The sequence below is a fragment of the Carcharhinus amblyrhynchos genome, chromosome 12 (assembly GCF_965287045.1).
Source record: "Carcharhinus amblyrhynchos chromosome 12, sCarAmb.v2.hapA, whole genome shotgun sequence".
Classification (NCBI taxonomy): Eukaryota; Metazoa; Chordata; class Chondrichthyes; order Carcharhiniformes; family Carcharhinidae; genus Carcharhinus; species Carcharhinus amblyrhynchos.
The window spans coordinates 41,939,905-41,967,591 of NC_137335.1; the positions used below are offsets into that span (position 1 = coordinate 41,939,905).

A 27,687-nucleotide genomic window follows, 5' to 3' on the forward strand; every position below is an offset into this window, starting at 1 on the left:
GTGCAGACACATGGATTTGGGCCAGTGTCTGTGGGAGTTTGCGCATTCTCCCCGTGCTTGTGTGGGTTTTCTCCGGGTGCTCCGGTTTCCTCCCACACCCCAAAGATGTACTCTCAGGCTGATTGGCAGTAATAAATTGTCCCTAAATTAGTTTCCCTCAATGTGGATGGCCATTAAACAATAGATAAGGGTCATGGGTGGAGGGGGAGACTGGTGGTGTTAAAATGGCAGCGTGGGCTCGTTGGGCTGAAGGGCCTGTTTCCCAGGCTGTTTTGTTCTTTGTTCTAATAGAGGTGTATAAAATTTTGAAGGGCGTAGATAGTGTGAACAGTGGGAAACTTTTTCCCAGGTCAGAGGTGACGAACACAAGGGGTCACAGATTCAAAGTAAGGGGGGCAAGGTTTAACACAGATGTCAGAGGGACGTATTTTACACAGAGGGTGGTGGGGGCCTGGAATGCACTGCCAAGCAAGGTGGTAGAGGTGGACATGCTGGGATCGTTTAAGACTTATCTGGAGATCCACATGAACAGACTGGGAATGGAGGGATACAAGCGAATAGTCTAATTGGAAGCATGAGTGGCACAGGCTTGGAGGGCTGAAGGGCCTGTTTCCTGTGCTGTTTTGTTCTTTGTGGTGTTAATGTAATTGTGTTGTATGTAGCCTAATATGTTTAAAACAGCAAAACATTTTATTTAATGTACAGAAATGCACCAAGTCCCTGGGATAAAAATTGACACCAAATGAGAAATTGTGTAGGGAGTGGTGAATTTTGGTCAGTGGTATACCGTGTCTGACTAACCCAAGACCTCCCAAAAGAGCGCAAATTGGAAACTACCAACTTCTGAATGTCTTGAGCACTCTCCTGAAAGAGGTGTTAGTTCACTTGAATATCTGCGTGAGAAACTTGCTCCTGAATCTGACAGAGACTGAATGCTGCATGTGCTGATGAAAAGGTAAGGCATTTTTAAAAAATCTTATTTTGGTGTGCATCCAGCAGGAATACTACTAGCTGACATTGTAAAATGATTGGTTCTGTTGCACAACCAATTTCTCTGGCCATGATTTCCAAAAGGCTGGACTGCTAGTCAGTAAGTAGCCCCTCAGTGTGTAACATATTTCTAAGTATTTTTTTAATTTGGAAATCATCTGATTCATTTTTTATTTTCCTTGTCAATCTGATATTATGGACCAACCACACAAATTTTGCATTTTTCAAAGCTAAATATTGACAGCAACAACTTTGGTATCTGTATTTTTAATTGATTAGATTATTATGTATTCATACCAAAACATTAAAAATTAAACCATGACTTCATTTCTGTATAAAAAAGAAACTGACCACATGTTCTGACAGAATTTGATGCTGCACTGGTCACACGCAAACCATATTATTTAATTTAAACACATATAACTATGATTCTTTCATTAATTTCAAAAATAATTTCATGCATGAAGCAATTTCTTCATATACATTATATTACAATGTATAACAAATGTATCAATTATATATAAATATCTGCAATATTTAAAAATCAAATACAAAAATGATGTAAGAATTATATTTTCCAAAATGAATCAAAAATTATATAGTTGCATTTTTAACCATTTCATGTAGGTACTTAAATTTATTTCCATGGAAAGTTGTAATATTGCTATTAGTTTTATGATCCTACTGTATTACACATTGCCAATGCCAAATGACATTTATATACTTTCATTTGGATACAAATTAAAGAAAACACAATTTTCTAAATTTATCAAATTTTGAAAGGCAAAGGGATTAGCACAAATACAGACTATAAATAATAATACAAACATTTTTTATTAAAGTTTACTACCATTGATTTTCTTATGAACTATGCAACGAGTATGAAACCACCATGCTAGTGGCTTCACTGCATAGTGAGCTTTGGCTTGCTGAATTTAGACACCAATTTAATAATCCACATCCACAATCAAATATTATAAGGCAACATTTCTTGAAATGTGAACATTTGTAAAGCTGAAATGTAATAGTCCACTAAAGATGCTGAAAGGTATTAGATTACTTCCTAAGTTAATAGGATTTGAAGTTTCAAAGAGACGCCATATATCAGGGCATTGCACCATGGGCACAACATTTAGTCAATGAGATTATGCTGATTGTAATGAGAAAATAATGGTCTGAAATGCCATAATTCATGTGGCATGTTATATATATTTTCTATAGCCATCAAATTGTCTTATAATTCTAGAGCCAGGACTTAGAAGCATCTTTTTGCATAGTTATTTCTAGTACTAACTAATCCAGTTAAAATACTGGATGTGTCTTGACAATGCAGTTAATGTGATCTGTAAATGCATGAACTCCGCACATATGCAGTGACTGCTAATGTCATCAGAACGTGTCGGAAAACTTGTCAGTGCCAGGATCAATTTGCAAGTGCAAACCGATGTCCTATCATTCACTGTGTAATGGCCACGTCACCCTGTTCCCTCCTGCTTCAACTTGTCGCTTCTCCCAGTTGGCATACCTAGTAGCAGCTGCCAGCCTGGAAGGTGCAATGAGGCTGAGCAACTGCAAATGGAATATGGGAGGCTGTTCTATCTACAGTATGTCAATAATAGGCTGCTTCTGCTTGGTAGGTTTTTAGTCTGCCAGTCCTGCCCTGTGCTTCTGAATTTTTTTTTATATAGAATCCCTACCATGCAGAGGAGGCCATTCGGCACATTGAGTCTGCACAGACTCCCAGAATACCCAGGCCTTCTCCCCTATCCATGTAACCCATTTACCATGGCTAATCATCTAACCTATACTTGGGACACTAAAGGGCAATTTAGCATGGCAAACCCACCTAACTCCTGCATCTTTGGACATCTTTTGACCTTCACCTGATGAAGAGGTAAACCTTGAAAGCTTGTGAGTTACTATGAAATAAATCAGTTGGACTTAAACCTGGTGTTGTCAGACTTCTTACTGTGTTTACCCCAGTCCAACGCCGGCATCTCCACATCTGTGAGAGGAAACCAGAGCACCTGGAAGAAACCCACACAGATATGGGGAGAAAGTGCAAACTCCACGTGACAGTCAACCAAGACTGGAATTGAATCCACGGTCCTGGAGCTGTGAGACAGCAGTGCTAACCACTGCCACCGCACTGCACGTGGACAATACCATCTAAGATGTCACTACCACCACCAGCCCCCAGTCTCCCCCACTACCACCTCCCTTATCTTCCTCTGTTATAAACTGGGGTCTGGGGATGTATCAAATGTAGTCAGAGGAAGGGAAGGGTGGTGTCAAAACTTTAACTGTTTTCTTGATTTAGATACAGGTGAGCCTGGCTAGGTAGTTTTCAGTACTCTTTGGGTCTTTAATCTCTACACTTTACATCCATACACCCCTTATCATTACCAAGCTACGGAGTTAATTTGTCTTTCTTTTCTGTGCCTAAATGAGCAGCGCCGTCTTACACACAGCTGCCAGAGGTGTTCCTAGCCGTGATGCTTCGGTCAATGGCAATACGTTTGCACGTGCTAGTGTTGTGTTACCTACTAGTTGCATTGCCAACAAACGTAGCCTTGAAGAATCGCATGTGTGGTACATATTCTCTTTTAGTTTGTACATGAATTCATAACTCACAGCCAATACTGTCACTGCCCAACTGTCAAACACAAAGAATTTCACAATATCCAAATGCAAGTAGTAGCAGTTGTCTTGCATCTGGAAATTAAACAATGAAACTACAATAACAAAAAACTATTGCAATCTGATATGTTTTTATGTGTTGCTGATAAGTTTAAAATCCAAACTCAAGATTAGACATAGCCCTGGTTTTATTTCAATCTTTCTAAAATTGATAGCACCATGTATGGCCAATATTTATATTTAAAAATTAACTGGTTGTGTGTACAAAGGCACTTGTGCATAGGACTTCAAGTCACATGACCATGATTCATCAGCACTGGACTATGAAGTACAAATAAAATCCAAGTGAATTCCATGGCATAAATAGATTCAACTATATAGAAGCAACAACAACAATATCTGAGGTGTACCATTTTTGAAATAGTTAGAGGAACCCATAAATAGACAGTACTGAAATGTGATTTGCGAAACATAATTTTAGGTACATGGATGCCTTCTACTGAGGTTGTGTGAAATTCATTCTTTTTCTTCAAAATATTTAGCATTATTAAGTACTCGTCAGAGTATGTGCAGGATTTTGAACAATAATGGCACAGCCCAGAGAGACTATCTCAGCCTAAACTAAGACTAAAATCCATGGTCTGTTCTATAATCTGCCTCAGTTCCATGAACCTATTATGCTTTAGTTTTCAATTCACTAAAATAACATCATAATGCTGCGTCTGTACACACATGGGCAGCATTTTTTCTATATTTGCAGATCAACTCAATCAAATCATCACAAGATAGGTTTGACTATCTCCTTTGATCTTATTCTTCCAGAAGAACGACCCAACTGTCTTTCCAATTCACCAAATAGTTCTTCAAATGAAGCCAATAGCCTGGCATTAACCACTCTTTTTGGCATTGTTCAAGCTCTGATCACCCTTTGTGAAAGGGACTGTGGACTTGACAACAAATACACAATAATCAGAAGGGTGCAGTTTGACATGTAGAAAAGGGATGTGGGGCTTGACATTCCTGATTATGCCCAAAATTGGGCAGTATAGATGCAAAATTGAGACAGCAGGCTTACTGCCACTGTACTACCTTGAACTCCAATTCAGCATCAACTTGCATTTATGGAGTCTTAGTTCTTTCCGTCTGATCCTGCCACGACCACTGAAGCCTGGGTGTTGGGGCCTGCCTTACCAGCCCATTTCATTCCTATCTCCCTCTATTACTCCTACTCCTTGGGACTGCAAATTGAAAGGCTCAGGGGTCATGATCTCATTCTGTAAATTGAGGATTCTTGGTAATGACTTGCTCTTCCTCCATTGTAGCTTAATTTCCTTTGCCTTAGTGAGGATATACGAAGTTTATAAACTTTGTCATCTTTGCTGTGCCATTGACCCTTTCATCTAGTCCTATAACTCTGCTACAACAATGCCAATTTTTCAGAGGTTCCTGGTAGTGGAAGTTTAGCAGGTGCATGGACTACATGCCAGGTTACTCTGGACCAGGAAAGTGGGCTTGGATTACAGTGAGGTAGGAGAGATGAGACCACTTACCCTGCTGCAGAAAGGGAATTCCAGACAATGACGTGAATTGCTTGATAATTCCTCCGAGAACACACCGTCCTAATACAATACTAATTAAGAATAGTACTAAAATTAATTTCAGTTGAACTACTCTGAATTCAGACACAGAACTAATGGTGGAAAGAGCACTAATATACATCTCATACACTGTGGCTGTTGTCATAATTTTGATCCTTTCCTAGTAAGCAGACCTACAAAATGAAATGCAATGAGTTTATTTAGCAGCAATTAATAACTATGCACTGTTTATTCTATGGAATAGATTGAGCCTATTGCACCTTCAAGAATTGTGTAAACCTTTAAAAGCCTCAGTACTAACAAAAATATTTAGAATTGTCTATTCTGAATAAAAATGTACATGTAAACCTGAACTAAATTCTGCAGCATTTTTCTTGTTGTAAATGATATTGCATTATGCTGGCAATAACCCTGTTTCAAAATCCCTCTGTGATAATCACCTCCACAATGCACTAGTGCTTTGGTTCACAGGACATGCATTTGTTGCAATACCTAAACACCTGCTAAGGAGGTAATTTCAAAAGCTACTTATCCAAATTATTTTTTTGGCTCTAGTTAACCTTAGTCACAGTTAAATGACTATTGCATCAGATTTTGTCCTAATGCAGGTTGCATTTTGTCCTCACTTTCAGCAGCCTCAGCAACATTCACATCATGAGCTTCACAATCACAATAAATGTATTGTGGAGACTTGACTCCATACACAAACACACATCCTTTTTTAAATATATGCACCTTTAAGTAGTTTTGCTTTATAGCAGCCAAGTTGTTATTGAGGCATTTAAGATTCCATTTTTTAAACGAGAAGGTTATTGGGAAACATTTATTTCTTCCTTCAAAGACATCGCCACACAAATATACTGGAAACAAACAAGAATGCATATGTTATGTTCATTTTCTTTGAGATTATGTTGAAAATGCTATGCTGTTAAACATAACTGAAATATTCAGCAAAAATGTACCAGATTTCTTCAGCAATAAAGTACTGAAATATTTTAAAAGTTACAGATTACAACAGGTTTTCCTATTGAAAATTACCTCCAAACAAATTCTTGGGGAGTAGAATTAAATTTATGAACCACAGAAAATGTATCAATTTGGATATTTTATCCAAAACTTATATTTTATCACACTAATATGAAATGTTAGAACAGTTTTGTTCAAGTCACACAGTATTTTTCCTTTCTTATCAACTTAGTATATGAAAAGGCAGATGATTACCATTCCTACACTTCTGCTATTACAGGACAAGCAAATACATTCCTTCTTAATTAGGAATTGTCAGAACATTGAATTCAATGTTAAACGAGGGACAGAAAGTAAAATAGAGAGGGAAAGAAAGATTAGATTAGGAGTAAGGTAAAAAGGACTGAAACAAAAACCTTAAAAGTTACTCTTTTTAAAAAATCTCCAGCAGTACTTAAAATTGAGTATTGCTGAAGAGAGATGTTGAAGCTTTTTGTCTTGGACTCAGGACACTTCACAAGATACAGACCATACCCAAGCAGCCCTTGCTCGCAAAACTGAAAACAAAGGGCCCGATTTTACCATCGTGTTGTGCCTATTTTCGGACATGAAAACTTGGTAAAAGTCGAGCATGAGGTGAGTAGTGCGATCCATGCCTGTCTCTGGGCTGGTTCCTCCTTTACCACGGCCAAAAAGTGGTGCCCAAAATGGGTGCGATGGCCATTTAAATGCAGTTGCATGCATTTGAATTGATTTAATGGGCTGCGTGCCTAATTTTACCAGCTGTTCCCCCTTTACCGTTGCATTTGCCCATCTGGAATCGGTGCAAAACAGACATGCACCATCTAAGTCCGTTTCGGGTGCTTCATCGGTGAGGAGGTAAGTGCCAAGATTAATGCTTGAGATCGATGTGGAGGGGTGGGGGAGAAGGTGGGTCTGACAGCTCTCTGCTTGAGATTGGTGGTGGTGGGGGAAGGAGGGGCCACTGCCACTCTGACTGTGATCAGTGGAAGACGGGGGGGGGGTCTGCTACCACTTTGCCTGAGATCAGTTGGGAGAAGGGGGGCTCTGCTGCCACTCTGCCTGAGATCAGTGGGGGATGTTGGAGGTGGATCCCTTTGCCTGATATCAGTGGAGGGAAGGAGGGGCCTGTGATTGGACTGGGTGGCAGGGGTGTGGGGGGATAAGGGGGTCAGTAATGTTGGGGGAGGTGGGGCAATGTCTGTAGGAGCCAGGGAGAGGCATTATCCAGCCCAGGAGGGATGTGGCAGGGGAGCAGCATTCTATCTTATTTTTCTGTGCATTCGCAATTGGAGGCGTCAATTGGAGCTGCAGTGTTTTGTGCACATTAAGCCCTGCCCACAGGCTTGTGCAACACAATTCGGACTCGCTGATATTTTTGCAGGCAAAGGGTGTATGGAGGTCCCTCAGAGCAAGTCTAAAAGTTGGATCTAACACACTCCTTGTTTCAAATCCACCCAGCACTTAGAATCAAAATGGTAAAATAGAACCAATGTGTCCAACATGAGATATGATTCTGTGATTGGAAAACATTTGAACAAAGAACAACACAGCATGGGAAACAGGCCCTTCGGCCCAACGAGCCCGTGCTGCCATTTCAACATTGTGAGTCCCCTCTCCACCCATGACCCTTGTCTATGCTTATGTCATTCCACATTGGAAACCAGATTGAGGGGAGACTAATTCAGGGACAATTTGTTACACCAATCAGCCTAAGAGCACATCTTTGGGGTGTGGAAGGAAACCAGAGCACCCGGAGAAAACCCACACAAGCACGGGGGGAATGTGCAAACTCCCACAGACACTGGCCTAAATCCATGTACCTGCACAGCAAACAGTGATAGTCACTGAGCTGTCGTGTTGCCCAGCATCTGGTCCAGTTTAAGTGTACACTAACAACGTGAAGCACTAGGCTACTCTCGAAAACATCCAAGAGCAGCCCTCGTATGACCCATCACGTGTATGCCCCTTGTTGGACAACAAGGTGGACTGAAGATTATTTGTAAAATAATCCTCCACTAACAACCAATTTATGATTGTCAGTCCGGCTAGACATGTGTCACATTTGTGATTACTGCAAGTTACATATTTTAATACACAGGACACTGTTTGCAGACAGGTACACACATTGCACCAGTTGCAGCTCAAACAAAATAAGTGGCAGCCATTCACTCATTCCTCAGCTCAATACTTTGACCAATCAGGGTCAAGCTATCTGGTTTAAATTTCAAACAATGTTTGGCAGTTAACTCAGTCAGCATCAACTAGTGCATTCCCCATGGCGGCATTTCTATCAGAGGCCAGTTACAAACCCGTCAACATACTCTTCACGTAAATTGTTGCTTTACCTTATATTGGTATTCTTACGAAGTGTCCTGATGAATGCAAGACAAAAAGCTTTGACATGTCTCTTTTCAGCAATACTCAAGTTCTCTAGTACCAAAAACTATTAATAATTAAAATATGAAGGAATGGGATTCCAAATTTGTAAAAGTTCATGTTCATCAGCTAGCCAGGTTATTGGCAATATTTTAGACTTATCATCTTGGAGCATAAGCACAGGGATGGACAAATCCTATATTTTTTCTAGTTTAGTTTGCATTTAAGGGATAAATGCAGGTTCTTTACACTGGTTAATATTTTGAGTGGTGAATCACATGCCTGATATTGTTATTCAGTAGCTTCTAGAGGAGCAGAACATCTTAAACATCAACTTCATGATTTCTGCATTTAACCGATCATACCATTTTGAAAGAGAACTGATAGTACATTTAGATTGTCTCCAGCTAGTTGTTATCAAATTGAATGGGATTGAATCATCTTTGCCTGAACACCTATTTTGTTGCTTAGTCAAATTTCAGTATAATCTGGGGTCTTCACAATGTTAGGAGATATTGTTCCTTTATAAAACTTTTTTTCAAAGATGTCATTTTCCATTTTAAAATATTTTTTGTGTAGTTTCATTGAAATCCATTCAAAGTACATTATCATTAAAATATGTTTAGTTATGATATGAACAAATAAATGTTGTACTGCCTACATGTAAAAAGGACACAGATGAAGACACATGTGCAATGGCACCCCTCACTTCCTGGTAAGAAATGTTGTGTTGTCACATTCACAACCTCTGAACAAAAGAGATTGGCTCTTGAATTATTATAAAAGATCTACAGTTTTTCTGGTTCTTCACATTCTTTGTGGTCACTAAGAATTATCTTACCTGCAGTCATCGCCACCAGCACTGATAACATACTTGTCATCATGGGAGAAACGTATGTTCGTCACATGAGCAGAATGACCAAAATAACGTTTGTGTTTTGCCTGTCAAAAATAAACAAAAGAAAAATGCAAACTTACTAGTTTATATAAAAGATAAAAATTCTTTGGGCCCTGCTCTGCAATCATTGGCAGCCAGAAGTCCCACTCCACTGCAATCTGCTGCATTCCTAACTCCATCAAGGTCAGATTCATTCACAAGCAACCACAGCCATCCAGCGAAAGGTGAGTAGTGCAATCCATGCCTGCCTCTGGGCCGGTTCCTCTTTTACCAAGGCCTAAAAGCGGCCGTGATTGGACCATGCCTGAAATGGGCACGAAGGCCATTTAAATGCAGTTGCATGCATTTAAATTCATTTAATGGGCTGTATACCCAATTTTACCAGCTTTTCCCCCTTTACCATCATGTTTGCCCATCTGGAATTGGTGCAAAACAGACATGCTCCATATAAGTCCAATTTGGACGTTTCATCAGTGAGGGTTAGTGAGGAGATAAGTGCCAAGATTAGTGCTTAAGATTGGTGCGAAGGGTTGGGGGAAAGGTGGGTCCAATGGCTCTCTGCTTGAGTTCGGTAGTGACGGGGGAAAGAGGGGCTGCTGCCACTCTGCCTGTGATCAGTGGAAGACAGGGAGGTCTGCTACCACTCTGCCTGAGATCAGTGGGGGGAAGGGGTGTCCACTGCCCCTCTGCCTGAGATCAGTGGGGGGGGTAAGGTGGAGGTTGGATCACTTTGCCTGATATCGGTGGAGGAAAGGTGGGGCTTGCCAGCGGACTGGGTAGCGGGCTGTGGGGGGATAAGAGAGTCAGTAATGTTGGGGGGGTGGGGCAATGTTTGCAGGGGCCAGGTGGAGGCATTATCCGACGTAGGAGAGATGTGGCAGGGGAGCAGCATTCTATCATTTTTTCTGTGCATTTGCAATTGGAGCTGCAGAGTTTTGGCCCATTAAGTCCTGCCCACAGGCTTGTGCAGCACAATTCGGACTCGCTGATATTTTTGCAGGCAGAGTGCATGGGGTGTCAGAGAAGAAGAGGGATCAAAAATTTTGTATCAGCACTTTACAAGGGGCCAACTATTTTGGCTGAAAGTGGTTGCAGATCAAATGCATTTTTAAGAATTTAAAATTGCCGCCCCTTTAATGGAAAATGATTTCACTTTCCATTAGAGAGGGGGGGCGGGGTGGTTTCAGGGCCACAACTGGGTGGGGGGATTAGGTTATCGGGGCGGCAATCGGCACAGAGGCCAGGAATCTGCTGGCGAGGCCAGTGATCTTGGGAGGATGGAAGAGGCAATGTTAAGGGGTGTGAGGCGATATCCAGGGGGGTGTGAAAGGCAATATCTGAGGGGGGTGGGGGAGAAGAAATGACTGACCTCTCGGTGTGTTATGTACATGTATACAGAACACAGAGATGAAGACACGTGCAATAGCACCCCTCACAGTCAGTTGCCATCTTCCCGGTGAGAATAGATTCCGTCCGCCATACTGGTGTGAATCACACTTTTTTTTTGCACTAAGTGGCATTGGATACCATCTGAGAGCTCACCCAAAAAACGGGTGCGATTCTCATGTTTTCATGTTCATTTGGCACATAGAATTTTTTTGTAAGATCATCCCCTTCACCTCAAATCCTGTCCCAGCTAAACTGGTTACATTGCTCCTGCCATCTCTGCCAAGGTCCAGGAGTTTCAGGCTCTAAACATTTTTTAGGATCCTTTATGACTATGGTAAAGTAATAATCAAGTAAAATATGACATTTACACCAGAAATTAAAGAGAAAGATTTTCATAATAACTTATGATTGATATTTCAGCTTAAGCATCAATATTTCACTTACATATTTTTCAGTGCAAGGAAAATCAAAAAGCTTCACCAAACCAAAGTCATCCCCAGTCACTAGATTTAACCCAGCATGGGATACACAAGCACAGTTGACATCTGCTTTATCAGCGTTTCGTGGCCAAATTCCAAGGACCTCATCTCCCAAAATGCTATTTAAAGAGAATAAAAATGCATCATAAAATTGATCATTTTAAAAATTTCTATAATAAGAGCTCGCATTATTCCACAGTCTCCATAAATATCAATACTTGCTTTTCAATTCATACAAAGAGTTGGATTTTCCTCCATTACACCAACTTTCCCTAAGGCTGCTCTCTCTTTTTAAAATCCCATGGTTCTTCGAGTCTTTTTAAACATAAAATAAATTGTGAGGAATTTGCTTTCCTCTTTCTTCTACTTATATCTCCCCATCTTGTAGTGGTGGATACCCTGTCTGTTGTGAGAATCCTGCCAAGAGTCCATAATGCTTGTTTATGACCCTCAATCCATGAAAATGGGCAAGTCACACTGCGGTTAGTCTAGCTGGGGAAAGTCATGTTTCTCCTCTGAAAGGAAATGGAAATTCTAGGCCAATGTGTAACTGAGACATGGACCACTAATGAAAACCCTCAACACTGTTAATACTTAAGAGATATTTCTTTATTTGAATGTTTTGCCTTTTGAATTTAAATCTCCACTGCTGCAAGGTTTAGTTACCTCACCCAAAATAAATTATGCTCCCGATGTAGTGGATGAACATTTGTTCAGCATCAACGGAATTCTATTTGGTATTGAAAAATCAAAAGTTCCAAGTTGGCTTGTTCATGTCTGTATTGGAAATATTTCAATGATTTACACTTGGTCTTTAACTAGTTAACTGATGGAATTTTGCAGCTACTTTTCAAACAATTAAAGCACCAATTTTTGAATGTTCATCCCATCTCCTCCAAGTTGGATAATGGGAGCAAATACATTTGACATTCTGTTGAAGAACGTTATATTAGATGATAAAAATACATTTTAAACAATGAAAATTGGAAAGCAAAGAATGGGGAAAGCAGAAGCCTGGAAATAACAGACATAAAGGTCCAGAAATTGCTAGCAAATTAACAGTGAGTTAAATATGCACACAGTTATTAGTGTGCAAATAATTCAGTAATTTGTGGTGAAAAAAGCATACTTCATGGGTGTTGCTCTGTCATTTTCTTTGTGAAAATGAGAGCTTGCCATACGAGGCTCAGATTTTTATCCTTGAGTTGGGTGAGCAGAGTCAGGAGATCTCCAGGCTCAGCGAACCTAACCTTTAAAATTGTCTGCCGACAGCACAGATTTCTGGTTGGGGAGAGGAATGCAAGATGGCAGGCTGAAATGGGAGTCAGGACAGGTAACTCTTGAATGAATGCAAAGGCAACCAGGTGAAGAGTGTGAGTGCATGTCTTGCCTCTAAGCCCTAGCACTTCACCTAAATTTTTAAAAATTTCTCCATCCCTCATTCCCTCTCATTCCTTCCACACTCTCGTTATTCCCCATTTATGCCAACTTATGCCAACCCATGAATCCACTCAAACTTCATGGCCAATCCATGCCCCTCTACCCACCCAACATGGCCTTCATATCTCCTGTGCCGACTTTGCCCCACACACCACCCTTTACTCATACCTCCTCCATGCTATGTCACTGAGTAGTCTTGCACATGTCCTGGACAGTTTTGACAGCAGTAACACATCCAGGATTACTTTGACACTTCTAGGATAGTTTTGACAGCTTTGAAAATTCCTGGATAGCTTGGACAGCTGCAACACCTCCTGCACAGATTTGACAGTTCCTCAACAACTGAACAGTTTAGATGAGTTTGTGCATAAAAAGTGCATAATTATGTTTAATTCTAACAATCCCAAAGAATGTCTTACATCTACCGAAGTATGTCTTACCTCTTCCACAGGGCGCCATACCTCTCCCAAAGGTATCCTGACCCTATCCAAAGAGGTATCTCACCTCTCCAAAGAGGTACCCTGGCTATCCAAAAAATACACCAAGTTCAGACCTCCTCTAACCTGCTTTGCCCTGTGAACCCTGGAATTCATACAGAGTTAAAGAATCAGAAGTCAGTGAGACAGCTGATGATTTAAATGGGCAGCTGTCTCTGTGATCTGAACATGTGTGAAGCCTGGCCTGACTCTAGTCCCATCCCCGTAAAGATGGGAATTGTCAGGCTCAGAGACAGAACTTAGAAAATACAGCCATTTCTGGGATTTTTGCCAGGAAAGAGAACCTCTCCGCTGTGGTGAAAATCTGGACCTGAGATTTTACAGTTATGACTGTATTTGTACTGTTGGAACAAATTAAACTCACCAACAGAAGTTACATTGTATTTAATCATGTAAGGATCCTTTCAGTGAAGAACGTTATGTTTCTGCAATGTTATTCAACCTCTCTATTTTTAAATATTATTGGCTAAGGAGATAAACCATTTGCCTTGTCATTTGCCACAGTCACTGATGCCCCATTGTCCTTACTGCGTCCTGATCAGCTCACATTTTCAGTGACTTGCAGTACAAAAGTATTTTAGGCTGAGGAAAAATATTCAAACAAATAGAACACAGCGCAAGGTGCCCCTCTTCAGCAAAATCTAGGTTGACATATTCAAATTCTTTAGATTAACTTAAAATATCTGTTTTTTTTTTAAGTAATAGGTTAACATAACAGCATAAAATTACTTCTGAAAAATCAGTAACTTTTTCTGTAACATTAGATATTATTAATATCACCATTTGCGAACTCCAAACTTGTTCTACATAAAAAAGTGACAAATACTGGGAATTTTGAACAAAAGCAGAAAATGCTGTGAATACAGAATGAGTCAGTCACAGTTATCAGTGGTTGTGAAGAGACTATTTATGAGAATTATCATGGCTAGGCAAGAGAACACTTTTATATACTGACAAAATCAAAGGAGAGAACAGATGAAAAGTTCATATATTAAATACCAAGGCAGTGAATAATTTTGTCATCTGTACAAACAACTAATAAATTGATAGTTACAAATTTATATTTTCTAAAGTACAGTAGTGTTAATCACTACCATAAGTGACATGAACACCTGACATTTTAGAACGTGTGTGCCTGTACTATCAAATATCCAACTACATAATAGTGTAACTTAAAGGTGTAAAATGACTCTCATAATATATACTTGAATTATTGTCTTTTGCATAGATGTTCCCTCAACTTCACTTCAGGCAGACAGACCTACTTGTAATACTTGAGGCCATTTACGCATTGTTAAGCTGTTTTATTTCACAGCAAGTAAAGTTAGAAAGAAGTTATGATCAAAATCTATTCAACTAGTAGAATCTGTTTTCATGTAGTAATGTAAAATAATGAACACATCATACTCTCTCAATTCAGTAGGTTCTCCTACTCAAATTAAAGAAACCAGACAAAAATTTCAATTTCAGTGGGGACATAAAACAGCAATAGAGGATCATTTGTCCATTGCATACTTAGGTTTTCTTTCCATTGGCAACAAATTCACTATTACCAATTTATGTATTGGCCAGTCTTGAAAGTTTCACTCTAAATAATATCCTGCATTCTTTTTCTTTGTTTATTCAAGCTGCCCTGTCAGTATTCAGTTTTAAAGCCCAACTGACTTCAAAATCTTTGCTGAAGTTCACCAACTGCCTTTCTATCTCCCTCTAGTCACAGCCAAAAAGGAACAGGATACAAAATTGCCTATGTCAAGCCACTTGCGGTGGCATTATGGAAGCCACTCTACGTTGAGAATGTGTATAAGGTAGATTGAGAAAAGGAAAGGGTTAAAATTGGGATGTGTAACTAGAAATCAGTTGAGGGATAAACTGGTTATGGAAAGGGCCTGAGGTGAGGGTGACAAGGCTCACCGAAACTAATGATCACCTTAAAGAAACTGCTAATAGGTAATTGTGGTTCTGGCTTCGGAGGCCTTGTGTTCTTGAAAGTAATCTAATCAAAATGTAACAATACAGCTATGCCCTTATTGGCTAACAGAAGTATGTGGATGTATCTCCGTTGTGTATAGCTGAAACTGTTTTGTAAGCCAGACAGAGACTCACGAACCCATGCTTGATGCACATGGTCTAGCGATCTCTCCTCCAATGCAATAAAGAAGGTTTGTGGAGAAACCTGTGTCTCATCAGTTTTTGATCCAACTTCCGAAAGCGAATTCTACAATTGGCGAGCCAACCAGGAGCCCAAGCGCATAGTACTGGTCAACTGGCTTCAGCAATTGAGACAGGGCGAGGAAGGACAAAGACGGACGGCGCCACAGGGTAAGATTAACTTTGGTCTGTCTCTACCATCCTGTGCTTCTATCTCAATCCCTTCGGCGAACTAGTAACTATCCTACGAGCTCCTCGAATCTGGACATAAGACAGTTGGAGAGACACAGGTAACAAGAAAGAGGGTTCAAGTCCCCCACATGTGCCTGGAGGTTAGAGTCCACAGGTTATTCAGTACAACTGGCAAGCCAATACCAAAGGGTTCGAGTCCCTAGTAAGAAATAAGTGGGTTAACAAGAAAGAGGTTCGAGTCCTTAGAGAATTAGGCAGTTAACTGGAGGGTTCGAATCCCCCACATGTAGTCCACAGGTTTATTCAGTACAACATGTCTGCCCTGCATTATCAACCACATCCTGCGTGGACCACATAGCATTTCTGGATAAGAAGGGTGCATGCAGGAGTGTCCCTTGTGCATCGGAAGATTTTGAATCTATCATGATGTCACACTTCCCAACCAGCCGATGTGATGCCAGGATTTCAAATTTGGTCAAAGAAGGTGCTGACAGCCTCTTTGTTGCTCACTCTGCAAACAACAGACATGAAGCTGAAAGATGGGCCTTACACTACTGTTACTTCAAGATCCAGGCTCTCAAATGCAGATAAGGTAATTTTATGGAATATTATCTATTGCAAAGTGACTGGAAGTACTCTGGAGTGTCCCAGTAGAAGTGTTTTAGTGATTTCCTGGATTTTCAAAAGAGTGTTTCCACATTCTCACAGCAGGGAACAGATGAGTAGGTGACCTGTCCACACAAAAGGCTGCAAGAGGTATGGGAGCAGCAGTGGCTTTAAGTTTTTAAGTTGACAGGGACATGAAATAGTGGCTGTGGAGAAGGCAAGCTCTGCACCGTGTCCTCGGCTTGTCTTTTTCTGACAGCATTGAGAGATGTTCACTCCCTGGCATCCTACCTTTAACTGCAAACAAATTCAGCTAAAGCTAAATTAAAAAAAACCTTTCTATCTTAAAAGGGCCCCAGGTTTCTAAGCAACAACTTTATGCCGTAACCACCTCTAAGCAAAATAGAAACACAGTTAGAACTGAGTAAACCACCACACATAAAAACACCTATGACCGCCCTGAATCTAATTATAATTAACCCCTCCTTACACAAAAACAGCAAATTGGACCCACTTAAGTGTACCTTATTTCTAACAATTACCAATTAAATTGCAAATTATTTAAAGCTCTGTTTTTCTGACAACACTAATGTATCAACCTGACCGCAAGAATTGTGTAAATCTGACCAGCTCTAATGTATGAACTTTAGAGGCATAAGTCCAAAGATGTGCAGGTTAGGTGGTTTTGTCATGCTAAATTGCCTCTTATTGTTAGAGGGATTAGCAAGATAAATACATACAGTTACAGGGATAGGGCTGGGTGGGATTGTTGTCCACGCAGGCTTGGTGGGCCGAATGGCCTCCTTCTGCATTGTATAAATTCAATGACACCTCCATGCTTCATGGAGGCTGCAGGGAGACCAGTCAATGCGTCCAGCATCTTGGTGTGTGTATTCATTAGTGATCTCCTTTATGCCATACTTTGAGTCCTGTGCAACAGTACACATCTGCCACCTTACCCTCCAATAAGTTGGTGAATAAACCATTCTTTACCCCTCACTTGGCTGCAGGCTACTTGTGTCCCCCAACTCACACAGGTTGGGGGATTCAACTCTATGCCAGCCTCCAAGGTACATGCAATATCTGAGTGCAGGCTGTGAGTGTCAGATCAAATATTGAGGCCCCTTCATTAGTGCTATACAGATGTTTTCTTTCCTCTCTCTGGGACTCCTGTGGTTGGATAATTGCCAATTTTAGCATGAGAAACTCAGGAGAGGAAGATTGATTTGGAGAGTTGGGGTGGGTGGTTATGGAGGGAGGTGATTACAAAACAAGAGATCTTTGCCAGCTGTCTCATTATGCCAGATAGCAGAATGAGGATATGCTGCAGTTTGGGGAAGGGGCCATTATCCTAAATGTTTTCACGGACACAGGGCATCTAATGTCAAATTGCAGCCGGCTCCTTGATGTGGACAATTATCTCCCTTGTAGGGCTCAGGAGATATAAGCATTTCTGTCTCCATTGGCTCTGCTCCCTTTGATTTTATGCCAACTTTTTCTGCCAGTGAGAGAGCAGAAGGTGGCCTGCTAGCACTGTTTGGGCGATAGGCCTGCCATAACTGAATAGCTGGAGACTTGTGGAGGCCGTAAGAGGTGGATGTGACACTGGCAGCATTGGTAGATGTGCATGGGCAAGTTGAGTGTTAGACATGAATCCTGAATGCGCGAGGTGAGTGCATTCTGGCAGGTAGTTGATGTCATGTGAAGATGCATTCACACTCGTAAGATCGTTAGAAATTTCGCGGCTCTGACGTCAGGTTCTCAGGACTAGACTCCAGGAGTTGATCTTTCCACTCCTGTTCCACTCTGATCTGAGGATGGATTTTCTGCAGCCTGTTTCCTCTGCTGAGCACGAAAAGTGTCAGGCAGTTTGAAGGTGCAGGCAGCAGCATGAGAATAAGAACATAAGAAGTAGGTGCAGGAGTAGGCCATCTAGCCCTTCGAGCCTGCCCCACCATTCAATAAGATCATGGCTGATCTGAAGCGGCTCAGTTCCACTTTCCCACTTTCTCCCCATAACCCTTAATTCCCTTGCCTACCAAAAACCTATCTACCCGTGTCTTAAATATATTTAGTGAGGCAGGCTCCACCACTTCAACGGGCAGAGAATTCCAGAGATTCACCACCCTTTGAGTGAAGAAGTTCCTCCTCAACTCCGTTCTAAACTGCACCCCCCCTTATCTTGAGGCTGTGCCCTCTAGTCCTGTTGTCCTTTCTGAGCGGGAAGAATCTCTCTACCTCTACCCTGTCCATCCCCTTCATTATCTTATACGTCTCTATAAGATCCCCCCTCATCCTTCTAAACTCCAACGAGTACAGACCTAGTCTATTTAGTCTCTTTTCATAGTCCAACCCCCTCATCTCCGGTATCAGCCTAGTGATCCTCCTCTCTACTCCCTCCAAAGCCAAAATATCCTTTCGCAAATGCGGCGACCAAAACTGCACACCGTACTCCAGCTGTGTACTCACCAGTGCCCTGTACAGTTGCAGCAAGACCTCCCTGCTTTTATATTCTATCCCCCTCGCTATAAAGGCCAGCATCCCATTCGCCTTCTTGATCACCTGCTGCACCTGCACACTGGGTTTTTGCGACTCATGCACAAGGACCCCCAGGTCCCTCTGCACCGTAGCATGCTGCAGCTTTTCACCCTTTAAATAGTAATCCCTCCTACTATTATTCCTGCCAAAGTGGATAACCTCACACTTGCTAACATTGTACTCCATCTGCCAGGTCCTCGCCCACTCGCTCAGCCTATCTAGATCCCTCTGCAGACTTTCCACACCCTCCGCACAATTTGCTTTTCCACTCATCTTCGTGTCATCAGCAAATTTTGACACCCTACACTCAGCCCCCTCCTCCAGATCATCTATATAAATGGTAAATAGCTGAGGCCCCAGCACCGATCCCTGCGGCACTCCACTACTTACCAACCGCCAATCAGAATAGCACCCATTGATACCAACTCTCTGCCTCCTATTAGACAACCAATCCTCTATCCACACTAACACCTTACCCCCAACTCCATGCCCCCTAACCTTCTGAAGCAACTTTTGTGTGGCACCTTATAAAACGCCTTTTGAAAATCAAGAAACACCACATCCACCGGTTCTCCCCTGTCTACCGCTCATCATTTGAGACAATGCTATAATCATGCAGAAGAGACACCAATTATCTGTTTCCCACCAGTATCTGCATTGGTAGAGTCAGGTTCAAAATTGTGACCTCCATACCCAAAAAAACAAGGCTATCTAATTTCTAGTCCATAAACTTTTCAATGTGATGAATATGAGATGCTTACCAGCTGCTGAGTCAGGTTAATTAATTACTTATTATTTAAAGGATGTAAGGAAATAACATCAAAGGTAGCTCACTTGGATTTTAACTACATGTTTTAACATTTTTTAACATAAGTTTTTAAAGCATTTCTTTTCATAAATACTTTCTGTGGAAAATTATTATAAACAATGTTTGAATTTGATACTGCTAAAAGCTCTCATTCAAATTGTGATAATCTTTGACTTGGAAGCAGTGTGGTAAGGAAAAAATGTAAATTATTTAAAATGTCTCTGGAATTTGTTGTTGTATTTATGAATGTTTGAAAATGACTTTTAAGTTTTTGCATCAATTGTAAAGGGATTCATTGTAATTTTCTAGGATAACGAGGAGTACTGGTGATTCTTGACCTGGAAGCAGTAGCAACACGAAGAAATTTTAGACAGAAGCAACATGGTCAGACACAAAGGAGGGTTGCAAGGTGAAGAGAGACATAGGCACAAAGGAAAAGAAGATAGAGACAGAAAGAGGAACACAGAATTCTTGGAAGGAGAAAAAGGAAGTCACTCTCAGGAAGAGGTCAGTTTTTCTGTTTGGTAGAAAAGTAGGCAGAACTCTTGAAAGCACTGTATGAGCTGACAAATAAGGTCTAAAATCTGGAAAGCTGTGGGAAGAGCTTAGAAATGTTGAAGAATTGAGTGTTTTCACACAAATGACCAAACCATGAACCAGAGTGAAATTGGTAGATCAGCTGAAAAGCTACACCATTAGGTTCTTGTGATCCAAGGGCAAGAAGGTTCATAGAATTGTGCCTTACTGAATATATTTGTACCCATGAAGCTCAAAAGTGAAAGCTGTTGTTGGATCAGATTTCTTGTCTACCCTGCATAAAAAAAACAATATCTTGTAGAGCAAGGTATCTACACTGTCCTATTGTGCAGGTAGTGCTGCAAGGGCTTGTGATTGTGTAAGACCTATCTTTGTTGTACTAATTATTTAAAGTTACATTTATCTTTTTATTTGAAGTATCATTTACCTGTTAATTTGTGTGTAATATGTGTTGGCTCTAATTCATGTTAAAGAAAAAGCTACAAAGTGGAATCTGGTTGGTAATTTCATCATTTAGAGGCCATTCAGTAAATTTTTGTTGTATTGCTTTACAGTTACCCCATAAGGTTATTTAAAAAAAGTAACTAATTTCTCCAGATAATTTAGATTCCTATACCCATATATTTTCCTTTAATTGGAAAGGAGAATGAAATGGTGATTTAACTAGTAGATCATCTATTTGTGTAAGGTTTAGTGCCTTTTGTAAAATTCAAGGCATAAGATGAATTACCACAAATAATTCCACATAAACAAAATATAGTATGTGGTTCAAGTTCAACAGCAACCAGGAATGGAATTAATCCACACTCATTACAGTGGGGCATAGCAGTCACTGAGGAATATTGAAATGGACAAATATTCAGGTTTAAAATCCTGTTAACAACAATAGCTTGCATTATAGAACTTATTTAATGGAAGAAAATGTACTAAGGCCTTTTACAAAGGCATAAGGAGAATTGAATGTTAAGCCAAAATGAAATTGTAAGTTACCAACACAGTCAAAGAGAAATGTTTTAAGTAGAATCTAAACGGTGGAGATGAAGGTGTAAAGGTGGAAGATTCTACTGAGGTAATTTCATATTATTAGGGTGGTTTATGCACAGGCATAAATGATGGCATAAAAGGAAAGGGGATACACCAAGGATCAGGGTAGGGGAAAGGAGTGTTTGGGGAAATGGAGCCAGTAGCATTGATAGAGAAGTTTGAGGACATAGAACAATCTAAATGCAAGAAGGTTAAATAAAATATTACGTTGGCAAAAGCATATAAATGATCTTAATTTCCACCAACCTTGTCCATGTAGCCCATGTAATCTTCTCAATTAATGCCTGATCCGTTACTTGCTTGCCTGATGGAACCTCATGTACCTGACGCTTGTAGGCACCTGTGGAAACCTGCACAAAGTAAAGTATTTACTGAAACTGATATTATATTTTGAAAAGAAAATTGAGTAATTTTTGATTTATTAATAATGCATGATATTTCTGCATTGCACTGCTATCTGTTTTAATGGACTGGTGTCAGGGTGCACATGACATACAACATTGAATAGTGCTCAGTCCATCACTTAGTATTTTACTTAGCTTGCATGACAGTGCAGTCACTGACAACTGAGAGTAATCAGTTACACAAGGAAGCATCCTAATTTTCAAACTCTAATTCCCTGGATTCTGGCAAGGTCCCAACAGATTGGAAAGCCACAATTCAAAAAAGAGGCAAAAAGCAGAAATTATAGGCCAGTTAGTCTAACATCTGTCATAAGTAAAATACTAGAATCCATTATTACGGAGGCATGAGAAGGACGTTTAGAAAATCATTACATAATCAGGCAGAATCAACATATTTTTGTGAAAAAGAAATCGTAAATGACAAATTTGAGTTCCTTAGATCAGCAGAATAAATGAAGGAAAGCTAGTGGAGGTAGTGTGTTTAGATTTCCAAAAGACATTCAATCATTGCCCCATGAAAGATTACTACACAAGGTAAGAACATAGTGTTGGGAGTAATATATTAGCGTAGATAGAGAATTGGCTGACTAACAGGAAATAGAGTGGGGATAAATTGTTCACTTTCAGGTTGGCAAACTATAACTAGTAGAGTCTTGACAGAGTGATGCTGGCATCTCAATTATTTATGAGCTATATTAATGGCTTAGGTGAAGGGACAGACTGTTGTAGTTACATTTGGTGATGATACAATGGTAGGTAGGAAAGCAAGTTGTGAGGGGCATGAAAGGGTGATAAAGCACTGTGGAGGGTGCTGGATTTTATCATAACCACTGAGGCCTTTCTGCTACCCAGAAAGAAAATTTGAGACTATAGTGATGGAGTAGAAACATTTTTGTTTAAGCAAGTTGTTGCATCATGGTCAGTGACTTGAATAACTATCAGGATACCACCAATCACTCACTCTCTATTTTTGAAAAGGAAATGAAAGAGACATTGGCCTGCTGACTAAAGTATCTGCCACCTGTTTGATACTTATATAGCAAATTGGCTGATATTATTGACATTGCCGGTGCTAACTGAAAAGGACAATGGACATCTGTTTTTCCACTGGCTGTGCAATTCTACATTAATGATGGTTGGCTGTATGTCTTATTGAAGCAGTATCCATAGTTTGATACCATTAAACTGGTACACAGACTTTCTGACTGGCAGAAGTTTAAACCCAATCACCGCAGGTCTCAGTTGTGGACCAAATACTTAAAGATTTAAGAAATGTTGCAAATATTTTTCAATGCGCACTGTTATATTTTGCAGCCTTTCCCTTTCAGCAGTATGTAAGATGCACCTTGTACATAAGTGCTTGCTCAGGTAACAGAAATAAGGTAATCTCTGACCCCAGATATTTGGCAGGTTAGTACTGGAGTACATACTTGTATGTGCTATTAGGTACATGCTAGCACTTGTGCCTATGAAACGTTGGAGATATTTATCATCTTGTTGCTTTGCTTAGGGTATGCCAACAGTGTTTTGATGTACCATTGGAGATTTGATCTGTGACATTTAATCACAAAGCATCTGATGTGACATACTTTATCGTATGACATTTTGATCATCAAATATTTTCCCAGTTTGCATATGTCACTGCATTTATCTTTGGGTATCTCAACATTACCAAGCCCCAAATAGAATGTTTTGTGAGATGTATAACAATTTATAAAGCATAAAATAATAGAAACATTTAAGGATAAGTAAAATTTAAATTAAAACAACTTTGGTGATGTATCTACAATATTGACTGCAAAGACCACAAAACATTACTCTGCAGTGTCCAAATTTTCAGTGCAATGGATGCTGCTTTGTCTCAAAGGAGTTAAGTAATACAGGTGCTGGAGTAAATACCAAACTATGCTGTGTAGGCAGATTGAGATGTCAGTTTACTTCTAATGCTGATTTGACACCTGCGCTGCTATTTTTGACCTTGCCGTCCAGCTGAAACAATCTCTTAAACATTCACAGCTGAACATCCATTCAAAATCAGCTTGGACATCTTCAAGTGCTATTTAAAGGAATCATCAACCTCTCCGGTATAACTGACTGATTCCTATCTGCTCTGTCTGAATGTGTTGAAATGGTTGGCGATTTACAGTCATTTAAAGTGGTGCTGTAAATGGGAGAAGACCATAGTTTGACTTCAAGGGTTCAGGTCTGACCTCTTGCTCTCAGTCATGGGTGCTATAGTTGCCATCTTCCTTTATCTATAGTATGAGAGGGAGATGGAGCAGAAGAAGCACCTCAGAGGGCAAATTGCTTGCACAAGGAGTTGCAAGGAAGACTCTCAGTTTTCAACTTTTCTAGGAGCATTTCTTTAACTTCAAACTAAGCCAAAAGTAGCCTGTGCATTGACTTCATTTTATGAGAAAGCTACTCAAAGAAATCTGCCACCTCTTGTAGGCAGGCATGGAACCTCGTAGCATGGCAAGAATGGTGCTATCAGTGTTTTTAACAGTGATTATGGCCTTCAATTTCCTCCAGGCTAGAACAAGCTACATCTGTAACATCTCCCTGTTCACTATCCCCTACTGCATTAGGAAGATGACTGATGTTCTTTATGCCAGGAGATGGGAATTCATTATCTTCTCACTTATTATAAGGTAGGCAGACAGGCACATGGCTTTGGCAGGATAGGGGTCTTTCCCTTGGTGCATGATACCATTGGCTTAATACATGTGGCTTAAATGCTACATAAGTAGCTACAGCAGGATTGGTGGAAGCCTTCTGACTTCCAAGGGGGTGGAGGGATGATTACTGCAGTTGGCCTTGCAGGAGGCCCTTCAGCAGCTTTGTACCTCTTGGGACCAACTTCATGGACAACTCCGCCTTGGCATCAGTCAGGACTGGCTGACTGAAAGGTAAAAGAGAAATAAAAATTGTGGGAGTATGAATTCTGTCATCCTGAGAGAGAACCACAGTGTCTGTGCACCATAGGGTCACGAGTATTCTCCTAGAAAGACACCTCAGCAGTTCTAAAAATCTGATGGAAAGCAGATTACAGGACTGCTGTGAGTACTGATATCCACAACCATGATGGTAACAAATGATTCAAAGGACCATTGACTAAAGATTATTTTCTTTTTGTAGGCGACTTATACTTCAAACTACAGAGAGGGTAATTTTCCTTTTATGCTTAATCATACATCACACACTTCACAGAATTCCAGTCTTTATAGCAAACAGTCTAAGGTTTCCCCCAGATTCTAATGGGTTCCCCCATCCCTGTTTCACTAGCAGTAACTCCAAGTGATCATCTTCAGGCACTTTCCTCAGTTTGCAGAGTTTCTTAACCAGAAGTAAAGGCTGTTCTGATGATTCTTTGCCCTGGTGGGAGGCAATGCCCTATTGGTATTATCACTGGACTATTATACCAGAAATTCAGTTAGTATTCTGTGGACCCAGGTTTGAATCCCGCCACAGCAGATGATGGAATTTGAATTAAATAAATATCTGGAATTAAGAATCTACTGATGAAACCACTGTTGAAAAAACCCATCTGACTCACAAATGTCCTTTTTAGGAAAGGAAATCTGCCGTCCTTAACTGGTCTGGCCGACATGTGACGCGAGAGCCTCAACAATGTGATTGACTCTTAACTGCCCTCTGAAATGGCCTAGCAAGCCTCTTAGTTGTATCAACATTTCAAGAAGACAGCTCACCACCACCTTCTCAAGGGCAAATAATTCTCTGCCCATTGAAGTGGTTGAGGCTTCCTCACTAAATATATTTAAGACGTGGGTAGATAGGTTTTTGGTAGGCAAAGGGATTAAGGGTTATGGGGAGAAGGTGGGAAAGTGGAACTGAGCCACTTCAGATCAGCCATGATCTTATTGAATGGCAGGGCAGGCTCGAAGGGCTAGATGGCCTACTCCTGCTCCTATTTCTTATGTTCTTATGTAAATAGGGATGGGCAATAAATGCTGGCCAGACACTGACACCCTTTTCTCTCCTCTCCACCCAGAATTGCTGTCAGACAGCATGAAACCTTGCATTCAGGTAGACATGCTACTTAACTATTCTTAGCCCCAACTAACTTTCATCTTAGAAGTAAAGGGACAGTTTATAGCACAACTGTCTACAACCCAGTACTTTCTTGGACTTTGGATGAGTCAGTGTCTCTTCATTGTGAATTTGAAGACTGTTGCCATTGCCTCCAAATACTTTAAACGTTCTTCAGTCAATCTAAGCCTTCCTTTGATCTCTAACAATCAAACCATCCAGGCTTACTATCAGAAAGACTGCAGAACTGGCCACATAACTCCTTTCACTTGCCCTATATTTAAAGCTACTATCAAAAAAATTAATCTCATGAACTTCATAACTAACTTTCAACAGGAAATTTTAGCTCTAATATCAAACGCTAGTTGTTGATTACTTTTAAAAACTAAATATTGCATTTGCCATATCCTATCCAATATTGACTTGAATGGAACTATATATTTGGTGACTTATTATAACAGGTGATCAATAAAATACTGCCTGTTATGCATGGTCACCCAAGAGAAACTTCTCTCCAGATTCTTTAAATTAAGTTTTGATGTCAATTAAGACAAATTGATCAAAAATCAATTCGTGAGCAAGTTGACAGAATTATTCTGCATGCTTTCAGTTGAATTAGGAGATGTACTCACATAACCATCCTAATGCAGGAAATCCCCACAATGGATTTCCCTCCCTTTGCAGATGGGCACAATGTTATTCTATACATTATGGGCTGAATTTTATAAATTGGGCAGGCCAACCATCCCCCTACCCAACACTATAAAATGTGGCATGACAACGTTGGCTTGTCATAACAAAATCACTTCAGTCTCCTAAATTATGGGCGATTGAGTGGGTGAGGAAATTGGAAATCAACCCACCATTAAAAAATTATTGGGCCTGTTAATCCAACTGTCTCTAATGTTTCACTGGCTGTTATATTTTTCGAGCGTCAGATTGGAGTAAGTTTGGGAACGCTTTATAGCAGGTATAACAGGGTGGCGCAAGAGCAGATATAAAGGCCTGCCACCGCCAACAATGGCTTCATGTAGCGACAGATGTTGCTAGTGAAGGTGACAGCATTTGTATGATTTTTGACTTCACTCCTTTTTTTTTGAACATTCAATAGGAAATAACAACAGATTCAAAAATCAAGGACTTTTAAATTTGTATCTGTGACTGACTTGTTCATGGCATTATCCTTCCACATGATGTCTCAACCAAAATTCCTGATTGGGCGTGGAGTCCCCTTTGGACCACTAATTGGCTGTGTTCCTGCTGGGCGACTGTTAATTGACTGCCAAAAGCTTGATTCACTGAGATGGTGAAAGTGAGTGGGCCACTCACTTTTTTCCACCTCCCTAACCTTGCCGAAAAATGTTAAAATCCAGTCCAATTTCTAAGCACTTACAATAGCTGGGATTTTCCAAGCCAGTAAAACCCCAGTGTAAACTTACCAAGATGGTTCATGCTTGGCCCATAGCTACACGTCTGACTATTATTAATTTCAATGGTTAATACACTCATTAGGATATATAACCCTTGTGACAGAAAAATGAAAGAAAACAAAAAGTGACAAACAGTAATTTTATAAGCAATCACTTGTTTTTATCTGCAGCATTAAAATATTGAAAAATGATTAACAAGAGTTTTCACTCCAATATTTATTATGATAAAAGAAACATCCTACCTGGATATGTTTGCTGTCAGCTGAGAAGTCCATCTGAATAACAAAACTAGGAATGTCTTTGCAGTAACCAGTTCTGTTTAAAGTAGGGCCTTGTGTGAGATCATAAAAATCAACAGTATTTTCTGCAGAACCTACAGCCAGGAACATGGAATTGGGGCTGAAACTAAAACAAAACATACACATAATAAAAAGTCAATATTTTTAATTTGTCTATAGCAACTTTCTTTAATGTATTTTTGTATCTTATTGTTATTCAATATAATATTCAATTTCCAAATTTATTTCCTGAATTCCCAATTAAGTTCACTGTGCGCCAATGAAATGGTAAGTAGGTGTTGTGTTTTCTAGTTCCCATAAGTTAGAAAAGATCACAATTTAGATTTAAAAT

General features: G+C 40.2%; 1 protein-coding gene across 4 annotated transcripts in view; it reads right to left on the reverse strand.

The window, feature by feature from the left end:
* Positions 1-1,177: 1,177 nt before the first annotated feature.
* The window catches only part of LOC145350939 (echinoderm microtubule-associated protein-like 6), a 394,618-nt gene continuing 368,108 nt past the window's right edge, over positions 1,178-27,687 (reverse strand). For 3 of the 4 annotated variants that reach the window (XM_080200441.1, XM_080200439.1, XM_080200442.1), the window contains 5 exons: positions 27,300-27,462; positions 21,420-21,523; positions 11,326-11,479; positions 9,436-9,536; positions 1,179-6,088 (listed from right to left, as the gene is read on the reverse strand). In XM_080200441.1, the coding sequence (XP_080056567.1) occupies positions 6,064-6,088; positions 9,436-9,536; positions 11,326-11,479; positions 21,420-21,523; positions 27,300-27,462 (547 nt within the window). In that variant the 3' untranslated portion in view covers positions 1,179-6,063. Of the gene's footprint in view, positions 6,089-9,435; positions 9,537-11,325; positions 11,480-21,419; positions 21,524-27,299; positions 27,463-27,687 lie in introns of all 4 variants that reach the window. The other variant, XM_080200440.1, reaches the window with a different exon arrangement.